This window comes from Hypanus sabinus, chromosome 19, assembly GCF_030144855.1.
Source record: "Hypanus sabinus isolate sHypSab1 chromosome 19, sHypSab1.hap1, whole genome shotgun sequence".
Taxonomy (NCBI): domain Eukaryota; kingdom Metazoa; phylum Chordata; class Chondrichthyes; order Myliobatiformes; family Dasyatidae; genus Hypanus; species Hypanus sabinus.
Window position 1 is genome coordinate 61478421 of NC_082724.1, and position 12376 is coordinate 61490796.

A 12376-nucleotide genomic window follows, 5' to 3' on the forward strand; every position below is an offset into this window, starting at 1 on the left:
CTCTATCTATTAACAAAAAGGCAACACAGGGATGTTTATTCATTGTGATTATGCAATACTGCATTAAACCTGACCTGCTATTGGACTAGAATGTAGTGAACCTCTCTTAAATGCTCTCTCTCAGTAGACAGCATGAGTACCAAATTCAGTACACAATCCTGCCACTGCCATCTTCAGGATTCCATTACCTAAACTAGTGAAAATGCATCCAAGCCACTACCACTGCCTGCACGGCTCCATGGCCACCACAGTTTTTGGGACCTCTGCACCACCTCCTGCACCCCAGTCCTGCTTCGGGGAGTCAACTGCAGACACAGTGCTATTCTTCAGTGGGCTGGTAGAAGTGAAGTGTCTGTCATTGCTCAGATGTCTATGGGACAAACGGTATCCTGTAGACATTCATCCTAGGCCTGACTGCTCGTATATGTCTGCACTGTCCTGACCAAGTAGGGTCAAATGATCACCTATGGCATTATTGCCATGTAAATGTAGCAACGATAAAACACATTTTGCCTAGTATCAATACTACTTCAATAATTGTGATTAGATTAAACAACGCAATGAGTCACTGGTGTTCAGTTCTTTAACTCTTTCATTTGAGAACCCTGAAACTCAACTTTATATTTACACAATTCTTTACAAAACTCACTCCCTGTATTCAGATATAACTCACTCTTGATGAGCCAGGCAAGGGCTCAGTCTTTTCAAGTTCTTCTCCAAGTCTTTAACTCTGGGTCTTCCTGACAGGTTGATCTCTGGAGTCACTGTTATCTCATAAAGCAGATTTTTAAACATTTCCTCACATACCTTCCAGAATTGCTTAAATCTTTATAGCCAGTCATACAATTATAATTTTATTCTTAAGCATATAAATTTGTCTTTTGCTAACTGCCTAAAAGTGAGATAAATTTATTATTATCAAAGTACATATATGTCACAACGTACAACCCTGTGGTTCATTTTCTTCCAAGCATACGCAGTAAATCCAAGACTCTTAACAGAATTAATGAAAGGAAGCACCAAACAGGATGGACAAACAGCAAATATGCAAAAGACAACAAATTGTGCAAATATAAAAGAAAAGTAATAATAATAAATAAATAATAAATATTGACAACATTCAATGGAGAGTCTTTGAAAGTGAATTTGCAGGTTGTGGGAATATTTCAATGATGGGGCAAGTGAAGTTATCCCCACTGGTTCAGGAGCCTGATGATTGAGGGGTAATAACTGTTCCTGAACCTGGTAGTGTGGATCCTGAGGCTCCTGTACCACCTTCCTGATGATGGCAGAGAGAAGGGAATGTGGCCTGGGTCCTTGATGTTGGATGCTGCTTTCCCATGACAGCACTTCATGTAGATGTGTTCAGTGGTGGGAAGGCCTTTAAACATGATGAACTGGGCCATATCCACTACTTTTCGTAGGATTCCTAATATTCTTGCTAGCATCGTTCCTTGGTTACTTCAATCATCAGTTCCTGCCTTTGCAGTCTCCTCCACAAAATGTCAGTTTCCAAAACATTATTATTTACTTATTCTGTACCCAAAACCTCTCTACCCCTCTCCTCCCTCTCCCCATTCCTCCTCTACCCCGTACCCTCTATCCCCTCTTACCCCTTACCTCCCTCTTCCCCCTCCCCTCCTATTTCTCTCCTTCTCTTCCCAGTGCCTGTTGGGATACTCAAACTCACTCTGGCTGATACAGCACCCTGAAGTTTTTTAGAGTTAATCTTAAGACTTGAAGTCATTATCCAAATTCATGCTCCCTTTCAGGATCTACAGATGTGCTGTACTACCACTGTTGCTCGGCCAGTTTGGTAGCCGTGAAGGATTAATACCCCTCATTGAATACCTAAAACATGTATAATGATAGTTTTCTCAGTTCTCTTTGAGGTGCTTTGAGGTGTTCAAATTGGGTGCTTTATGATGTATCACAGTAACGATCATAAAATTTACTTGAATGGTTTGGAATGTCCTGTTGTTGTGACATACGTCTTGAAAAGATGAGAAATGATTTTAAAATGTTGCATGTATCATCTGAGCAAGAAGAAAGGTGTGCAGCTTCTTTGAAGTGTCCATACTGACTGTTGCTAGCTTGTGAAATTCCTTAGGAACCACTTGATATTCAGTTTTCTCTGTGTGTTATTCAATGGGCAGGAATTGGTTGAGCAAGCCAGGGCTTTTCTCTTTAGAGTGAAAAGAATGAGAGCTGACTTGATGGACATGTACAAGATGATAAGAGGCATATTATAGATCAAGTAAATATTCAGAGATCTTTTCCCGGAGTGGAATGATTAACTGGAGTATAATTTTAAGGTGATTGGAGGAAAGTACAAGGGGATGTCAGAGGTAAGTTTTTTTGCACAGAGTGATGAATGTGTGAACTGTCCTGCCAGGGGTGGGAGTAGAGGCAGATACATTAGGGATATTTAATAAACTCTTAGACAGGTACACAGATGATAGAATAATGGAGGGTTATGTAGGAGAGAAGGGTTGGATTGATCCTAAAAGGTTGGTATAACATCATGGGCTGAAATGCCTGTGCTGTGCTATAATGTTCTGTGTTCTAAGTTTGTTGTGAGGAAAATGCAGGGGTATAGGATGTGCCAGTATCTGCTGACTAATTTCTAAATTTTGTTGGGAAATGCTCCTAGAACTGTGTCCCTAGAACAGTCCAGTCCTGCTGAAGGGTTTTGGCCTGAAATGTCGACTGTACTCTTTTCCATAGATGCTACCTGGCCTGCTAAGTTCCTCCAACATTTTGTGTGTGTTGCTCAGATTTCCAGCACCTGCAGATTTTCCTTGTTTGAGATTAGAACCGTGCCCAGCATTTTTTGCTCCAGGAGGAATTGCTGTATGTTGCACATGACACTCTGATTCACAGCCACCTTGGAGCCCAGCAAGATTGGGCAAGGAGGAGCCAGAACACTTATATAAAAAGAAACACTCGAGCTCAGTAAACTTCTTTCACCTGTTTAAAGATTTATCAGGGTAAGATAAGAGGCAAAAGCTGAACAAAATAAATTGGTCAAATTGTATAACTGCAACAAGACATCTAGGAGGCAGCAGAAATACAAGGCATTAATCAAGGGTATTACCAATCATATATTGATGCCAAGTCACAGGGATCTGTTAGGAAAGCTGAACATAAGCGTGGTGAAAGAGTTAGGCTTTGCGTGGGATCTTAAAACAGGAGAAATGAGGCAGGAGGAGCATATTGGGAATCCAACACTTGGGAATAAAAGCCTAGAAGACTGTGCTAGAGGATTAATCAGGGTGCCGCAGTTTGTCAGACATTGGCTGCTTAATGTAGTCATTGGGTCATAGAGGTATTTGAAAAAAAGGATGACGATTTTAAAATGGAGCCAGTGTGTGTCAGAAAGCAAAGATGAATAAGTCATTATGCCAGTTAAAGTTTGGAGAGCAGTTTGTCTAATTTGGAAGATGGGAGGCTAGCCAGGAGAGTACAGAAACAGAGGAGAGGAAATAAAGGCATGGATAACATTTCAGCAGTGATAAGCTGAGGCAAGGTCAGGGTAGAGAGATGCTACAGGGGAAGACAGAAAGCAGTCTGAGGAATGAAATGGATCTGTGGCTGGAGGCTTACCTCAGGTCAGCTATGGTACCAAGGTCACAGACAATCTAATTCCACATCAGCGATGTGGATCTAATTCCAGCGATGGAACCAGCGGTTAGGCAATGGAGAGTGTGTTTGGAGAAAATTCCTGTTCATCTGGAGTTAATGTCAGCAAGAAGGGTGTCCAATTTGAGATGCTAGCTAATGCTCCAGAGCAATCATATCTAGATAAGTGACAGGATAAGCCTGAGTATAGATTTCTGGGGACACCAGAGTCAGATATGTGTGAAGCTATGCCATTGCAGGTCATTCTGTGGTTAAACCAGACAGATAACACTATAAACCAGGGAAGAAGATCACTTTCATCCAGCTAAATGAGAAAAAAACTACAGAATCTTAGAATCAATCTGCTCAGGAATGGACCTTTGTCTGTTTTGTGCCAACGGTTTTGCCAATCTATGCTAATCCCATTTTCCCGCATTAGACTTGTATCCCTCTTTAGCTTTCACATCCAAGTATGGTATATGTCCAAATTTGTTTTAAGCACTTATTATATTTGCCTCTACCACCAGATAACCATTATTTTTGGTGTGAGAAACGTTGCCTACCCAAATTAGCTCCAAAATCCTCAGTCAAGGATAACATCTTCCCTGCACTTAGCCTGGTCAAGCCTGTAAGAATTTAGTATCAAGTTTGTATGAATTTGTTTCAGTGTTCAAAAACATACAGATTGGGTGGTAATGTGTCAGATGTAGTTTTTCCTACTTTAATAGACAAAGCATACCCAAATTCTGATACATTGTTCAGTAGATCCTCATGGTATAACTGTACTGGAACACCTTGGCTAAAGGCACACCTGGATGCAGGATGGTGAGAGTGTGGAACAAGTTGCCAATGGAAACTGTTTCAATTTCAGTGTTTACGGTGTTCTGTAATGCAGCTGGCATGTTGTCTGGTCTCATGGGCTTTGCTGCATCCAGCTCTTACTTTATTTCACATGGAGTGAACTGGAGTGAAGACAGGCTTCTATGATGGTGGGGATTTCAGTGAATGGTGGTACGCTGCGGACTGCGTAGAACAGGGAATACAGTGTCACAGTGAAAATGGTGTCACAGGTAGAGAGGCTCATAAAGAGAACTTTTGCCAGATTGGCCTTCATAAATCAAAATGCTGAGTACAGGAGTTGATATGTTATTATGAAGTTGTATAAGACAGTGAGGCCTAATTTGAAATATTTTGTGCCTTTCTGGTCACCTACCTACAGGAAAGATATCAATAAGATTGAAATAGTACAGGGAAAATTTACAAGCCACAAATTGAGGACCTGAGTTATATGAAAAGGCTGAATAAGTTAGGACTTAATGCCCTGGAGCATAGGAGAATGAGGGTAGACTTGAGAGAGGTATACAAAATTATCCTTAAGGATTTGGCCTGCTTAACCCATTGTTGTCCCACTAAGCACTGCTCAGTAATGATCTTTGAAGTCTTCTCACTCAATGCATCTGTGTCCTCGCCTTGCTCAGAACAACTTCTAAGTGGTATCCAGCGTGAAGGAGTACTGATTCATCAGATGTGGGAATTAAAAGAAGAGTTTCTACCCATGCTGAACCTGTTACCTTGAAATCTCTTCTGTGTGTCAATTCTGCACTGTTCATCATTGAAGACCACAGTCTATGCGGATTGGTGATAATATCTCCTCCCTCTGTACTCATGACTGTGTGACTAGTATAGCTCAAATACCATCTATCAATTTGCAACCATTGCTGGTAATTGCTGGTCATCTCAGATGGAGATGAGAGGGTGTGCAGGGACAAGCTATACCAGCTTGTTGAGTGGTGTTGCAGTAGAAACCTTGCATTAAGTGTCAGTAAGACAAAAGAGCTGATTGTGGACTTCAGGAAGGGTAAGACAAGGGAACACAAACCAATCCTCACAGAGGGATCAGAAGTGGAGAGAGTGAGCAATTTTAAGTTCCTGGGTGTCAAGATCTCTAAGAAACTAACCCTGGTCCGAACATAACGATGCAGCTATAAAGAAGACAAGACAGCAGCTATAATTCATTAGGAATTTGAAGAGGTTCTGTAGATGTACCATGGAGATCCTTCTGACAGGATACATCTCTGTGTGGTGGGGGCTACTGGCAGGATCAAAAGAAGATACTGCAAGTTGTAAAATTAGTCAGCTCCATCTTATGGCCACTATTGAGGACCCCCATCAGCCAGCCCTCCATTCCTTTGTCTGTGTTCTCGCTCTCTTCTCATTGCTACCAGGTGAAACTGGGGTGAAATAAAGAGCTGGGAAGTTGATTGGTGAAAGAGCTGGGGAGATAGGCTGGGGAAGGGGGAATCCAATAGAAGGCCATGGAAGAAAGAAAAGGGGGAGGAGCACCTGAGGGAGATGATGGTCAGGCAAAGAGGTAAAGTGAGAGAGGGAAAGGCAGATGAGTGTTCCCCTCGCCCCTTTCCATCCCACTTTCACCTCTCACCTTGTGTTTCTCCCTCCCTTCCCCCCACATTCTAACGCTGACTCCTCAACTTTATTTTCTCCTGTCTCGGCCCAAAACGTTGACTGTACTCTTTTCAATAGATGAGGTTGAGGTTGACATGTTCCAGTTTAGTAAGGGTGTCAAAGGTTATGGGAGAAGGCAGGAGAATGGAGTTAAGAGGGATAATAAATCTGCCATGATAGAATGGTGGAGCAGGCTCAATGGGTCAAATGACCCAATTCTGCTCCTGTATCTTATGGAATAGGGACAAAGGAGCAAGAAGGAGAAGGAGAATGAATAATGAAATGAATAGAGGAAAGAAACGATGATTATTCTGAAAGAAGCAATTGTGTTAGAAAAATATGAAATGTTAAAATTTGAGAGCAAAGTGAAGTAGGCAGACAACCACACCAAGCAGCAGGGAAAATACTAGATCAGTTATTAATGAAGTGGGAAAGTGTGCTTAGAAAATACCAACAGCATTTTGCAAAGTCAATGTGGATTTACAAACCAAAACTTCTGACAAATCAGTGAGAAATATTTGAGATTGTAAGTAGAAAGAAAGAGTGGAATCAATAAATTGACACCATGTGGAGCATGGTGCATACTGTGGAGCATACTATTACTAGTATCTGTTACTAGTTGTAGTAACATACTAGTTACTTTCTCTTTGCTAAGCTTAGATCAACATCAACTTTCTTATTTGCACCCCCACCCCCACTTGACAGGTATTCAATAGGGTATTTAATTGTGTATTGGGTGATGGAGTGATAGGAAGTGGTGAAAAAACTGGCTTTGAGGGTGGTTACTGCTATACCATCCCATCATACCAATGTACACTTGGCTATTTTCAGTCAAGGTGCACTGTATGTTTAAGTCATCACTGAAATTCTTTCTTGGGAACATCATTGCTGTTCAAGTTACTCTGATTCTCTTCTTTGAAGTTCCAACAGCAGTGAGTGTTTTTTTAATCTCTGTATGAGCTTAAGGTTCTATTAGTGCAAGGAGACCTGCATTTATATCTTGGGATGAACAGTTTCTCTTTGCTGAAGGTGAAATCATCTCCAGTGGTTAGCCTTTCAGCTCTGAGGGGTAGGATGCCAGAGTCTGATCATACCATTGCCTCCTGTGCTTGAATCAGAAGTAGGTTTACTATTACTGACATATGTCATGAAGTTTGTCATGTTTTGACAGCAGTACAGTACAATACATAAGATATCACCATTAATTACAATAAGAAATGTGTATATTAAAAATTAGTAGTGAAAAAAGAGCAGAAATAGTGAGGTAATGTTCATGGGTTCATAGACTATTCAGGGATCTGCATAAAAATTTACCTCTGACATCCCACCTATACTTTCCTCCAATGACATTAAAATTATGCAGATTTAAAATAAATTGATTTTGGTTATTTGTGTAACTGTATGTCCCTCTGATTCTTCCTGTAAAGACCCCGATTATATCAGCCTGGAAGAGCTAATGAAGGTTGAAAATTTACTCTCTCATCTTACGCGTGAGTCGAAGCAGGCTGCCGCCACTGCACTGGTGAGTACCACAGACTGCAGCACACCACAGCATTGCTCTTCTTTATTAACTTTACATTTGTAAGTAGTCTTTGTATTACACTTGTTCATCACTCATATGTATTTAGTAAAGATTACATACCATTAATGTAATGAAAGTTAATGTGTGTAGGGTAACAGAAGCAGCACAGCAACTACGGGAGAATACCTGAATCAGCTCTTGAACAACAAACAATGGCAGGCTTTCAGTCTCCACCTACAATCCTGTGTTCTGATTAAAGGTTACAGTACACTGTATTTGTATTTTACTCCTTTTTAGGTTTTATGTAAGGTATAAAAACAATCAGCATTGTAGGCTTGTTCTGGTGTTAGATTTTCATCAGCAAACTCATCAATGAATTTCTCTGTTGCTTCATGATTTGCAGATGCTTTATCTTTAAAATGTTTTTAATCTTTAAAAATGTAATGCCGTGCCCTTTCTGCAACTAGCCTGGTGAATATTTACAATTACCTTCAACTTTCAGTTTGTTGTGATAGATCCTTCGTTGTTTCATGATCAGCATACTATATATATTCACTCCAACGCTGACGAATCCACTCTTTCAATACACAATAAATTTCACTTTATGTAGTGTTTTTCTATTTTCATTAACTGTTCATTTCATCTGTGAGGTAACTTCTCAGAATTGACAGTTGTACGCAGAGATCTGCGCATTACCTGGGAACCTTTGCCTTGTGGAAATTTCCATTTGTGATGTTATTTCAGCAGTTTTCAGATAAGGGGTACGCAACCTGTATCTGCTTTAGATGGCCATGGAGGAATGCTGCCATTGCAGGCTGCAGGAATACAAGCTGATGGGCGCACTCAAATTTGGTGCAGCCACTGCAAAGGCTTGGTGCAGAAGGACCACAGGATAGGATATTTCTGCCACTGGACAGGGAAGGAATGGGTTAGATGAGGAAGTAGGGGGACTTCCGGTAAGATGGCGATTAGTTAGTCGCTCCGAACTTTTGCTCCGTTATTCTTCTTTGCACTATATGTCTCCCTTCTTAAACCTTAGTTAGGTATTTCATTAGTTCTCTTTTACCTGCCTGCGAACACATCTATCTTATAATGGCTACCAAAAGTACTAAAACCGGGAAAAAGGAAACTTCTACGGCTTTGCCGGCTGACATTCTCGCTGTTTTGGAACAACATCGACAAGATACTTCAATGGATTTTAGAACTGAATTTAGAACTTCTTTCAACCTGCTGAATTTCAAATTGGATCAGATTAATGCTAGAGTGGATGAACTAGCTGAACATTTATCTCGCATTGACTTAACTTCTGAAGATTTAAAACGCCATGTTCAATATCTTGAAACTCTCTGCTCCAACCTAGAGGAGAAGAACAGTAAACTTTTTTCCAAAATGGTGGATCTTGAAAATCGGAGCAGACTTTGCAATCTACGAATTCTTGATTTGCCAGAGGCCACCGAAAAGAGCTCTCCCGTTGAATTTTTTTCTGATTTTCTCTGTGAGATTTTCGGGAAAGAATTTCTTCCGACTCCACCTGAGCTTGAAAGGGTTCCTCGTGCAACTCTGGGTTCCCGCCCACGGCTGGTTATTTTATGCTTTCATCAATACCACGTGAAAAACCGTTTGATTATGGAGGCACGCCGCAGAGGTACTTCTGCTTTTCAAAATACGGTCATTCGTTTTGTGGAGGATTATGCCCCCCAGGTTCTGAAGATGCATGCTGAGTTTAAAGGTGTAATGAAAGTGCTTTTTGATCGCGGATTCAGACCCTCTCTCCGAAATCCAGCCGATCTTCGAATTATGCTTACTACTGGAGATTATAAGTGGTTTAAATCAATGAAAGAGGCTGAGGGGTTTGTTGGAAGTCTTCTGGCCACCTCGTCTTCTTCAGAACCGGCCTGACCTTCTAAAATGGTTGATAAGTACTCTCTTTGAATTTATAATTTCCCCCTTTTCTCCCTCCTTTTTTTTCTTATAATCTTTTATAATTTTTCGCGGATAGGTTAGTTTTAGTTTTCTTCTGATTTTCTTTGTATTAAGCTTTATACTTCTGTTGAAGTTGTTCCTATCTGTAATTCCGTTTTCTAGTGCATAAATTAGTTATTATTTGCTATATTATTTATATGGAACTTTTGTTAACGACACAGAACTGGCAGTCATATTTGGGTTAATTTTTTTGGTAGAGCTAGCTGCTTTTTTAGGTAGTCATCTAGTTTTGGGTTGCGAGGGTGGGGTGGGTTCTCCAGTTCCAACACTACTCACTGTTTCTTTTGTTTTCCTTTGTTGTTCAGGACATGTCTCTGTTTTGATTCTATGGATCTATGGTTCCATTTTTGCTCCCAGACTGTTATTGTACTGCTTGATTTTTTATATGCCTGCTACCATCTATGCACTAACAATTGATAATGATTAATACACTTAAATTTATGAGCTGGAATGTAAAGGGATTGAATCATCCTGTTAAAAGAAGGAAGGTCTTCTCGCATATAAACAACTCAAAGATGACATTGCTTTCCTTCAAGAAACTCATATTCGTAGATTTGATAATTCTCGGCTTTTGTCAAAGTGGGCGGGTCAGCATTTTCATTCATCCTTTGCCGCCAAAGCTAGGGGGGGTCTCCATCCTTTTTAATTCAAATATTCCTTTTGAACTCCATAATAAGCTATCTGATACGAATGGCCATTTTATTATTGTTTCTGGTAAATTATATAATACTAAAGTTGAACTAGCAAACCTGTATGCTCCCAATTTTGATTATGTTAATTTTTTGAACGTTTTTTCTCCTCACTACCAGATTTAAACTCATACTCTCTTATACTGGGTGGCGATTTCAATTGTTGGTTGGATCCTAATTTGGGTCGATCGTCCTCTGTTACTAGACTACCTACTAAATCTGCCTTAGCTATTCACTCTTTTCTCTCTAATTATGGTATCTCTGATATATGGCGTTTCCCTCATCCTACTGAGAGAGATTATTCTTTTTTTTCCACATGTTCACCATACCTTTACTAGAATTGACTTTTTACTTTTTACTCGATAATCAACTTATTCCATTTGTCTATTCTTGTGATTATCAGAGTATACTGATTTCTGACCATGCCCCAATTACTTTGTCTTTAAATTTTCCTGGTCTCCCTCAGAGGCGTTTTGACTCGACTTTATTATCGGATGATGATTTTCTAAAATTTATTAAGGATCAGATAACCTTTTATTTTAGCACCAATACATCATCTGAAATGTCATCCCAGATTGTCTGGGATGCCATGAAAGCATATTTGAGGGGTCAAATAATCTACAGCAAATCTTAATAGAAAGTCCTGTGCAGATCGATTAGACCTCATTAATCAGATTAAAGAATTGGATCAACTGTATGCTCAAACTAAGAATCCTGAATTATACAAGAAGCGTGTAGAACAAACTAAATTTAATCTTCTGTCTACTCAACCTGTCGAATGCCAACTTCTTGAAAGTAAGAGTCGCTTTTATATTCATGGTGACAAATCTGGTAAATTTCTAGCCAATCAGCTGAGGCGTTCCAAAGCCAAACAACATATTACAAAGATCCGGAAGGAGAATGGAGACTTTACATCGGATCACTTAGAAATCAATGATGCATTTAAAAAATTTTATTCTCGACTTTATTCCTCTGGATCTCTGAATGAGAATATCTCTGTTGGTCATTTTTTAAATAATCTGAATATTCCTTCGCTTTCATCTGATTTTAAAGCCAAACTTAATGCACCTATATCATCAGAAGAAATATCTTTTGCAATTTCTGCATTGTCTTCAGGGAAATCTCCTGGACCTGATGGGTTCCCCGTAGAATTTTATAAATTATTCTCTTCACTTCTTTCTCCTCAGTTATTCTCAGTATTATCTGACTCGTTTAATTACGGTAAATTGCCACCCTCTTTTAATGAGGCATCTATTATTCTTTTATTAAAAAAGGGTAAAGACCCAACAGAGTGTTCCTCGTATAGGCCGATTTCTTTGCTTAATGTTGATGTTAAAATCTTGGCCAAAGTTTTGGCTTATAGATTAGAAACTGTTATTCCCTCTATTATTTCTGATGATCAAACTGGTTTTATTAAAAACCATCTTCCTTTTTTTAACATTTGGCATTTATTTAACATTTTATATTCACTTCCGACTGGGATTCCTGGATGTGTTATTTCCCTCGATGCGGAGAAAGCATTTGATCGTATAGAGTGGAACTACCTTTTTGCAGTTTTAGAAAAATTTGACTTTGGTCAAAGTTTTATCTCTTGGATCAAATTGCTGTGTCTGTGTCTTACTGCCTCTGTTTTGACAAATTTTCAGAAATCCCAGTTATTTAACCTCAAATGCGGCACCCGTCAGGGATGCCCTTTAAGTCCCTTTCTCTTTGATTTGGCTATAGAACCTTTGGTGATAGCATTTCGAAATTGTCCTGAATTGACCGGGATTTGGAGAAGGGGTGTTGAGCATAAAGTTTCTTTTTATGCTGGTGACTTATTACTTTTTCTTTCAAATCCGTCTACATCCTTACTTCCAATGTTTTCACTTCTTGATCAGTTTCGCCAGATCTCTGGCTATAAACTTAATTTACATAAGAGTGAACTTTTCCCAATTAATAAAGAAGCACAAGAATTAACATTCCATGATCTCCCTTTTAAAGTAGTTCATAATCAATTTACTTGTCTTGGGATTACAGTCACAAGGAAGTTTAAAGATCTCTTTCGTGAAAATTTTGCCAATCTTTCATATACTATAAAACAGAGACTGTTACAATG

General features: G+C 39.5%; 1 protein-coding gene across 2 annotated transcripts in view; it reads left to right on the plus strand.

Moving 5' to 3' along the window:
- LOC132377967 (E3 ubiquitin-protein ligase RNF123) overlaps positions 1-12376 on the plus strand; it is a 428887-nt gene that overhangs the window by 390582 nt on the left and 25929 nt on the right. For both annotated transcript variants that reach the window (XM_059944516.1, XM_059944515.1), the window contains one exon: positions 7512-7606. In XM_059944516.1, the coding sequence (XP_059800499.1) occupies positions 7512-7606 (95 nt within the window). The remainder of the gene's footprint in view (positions 1-7511; positions 7607-12376) is intronic.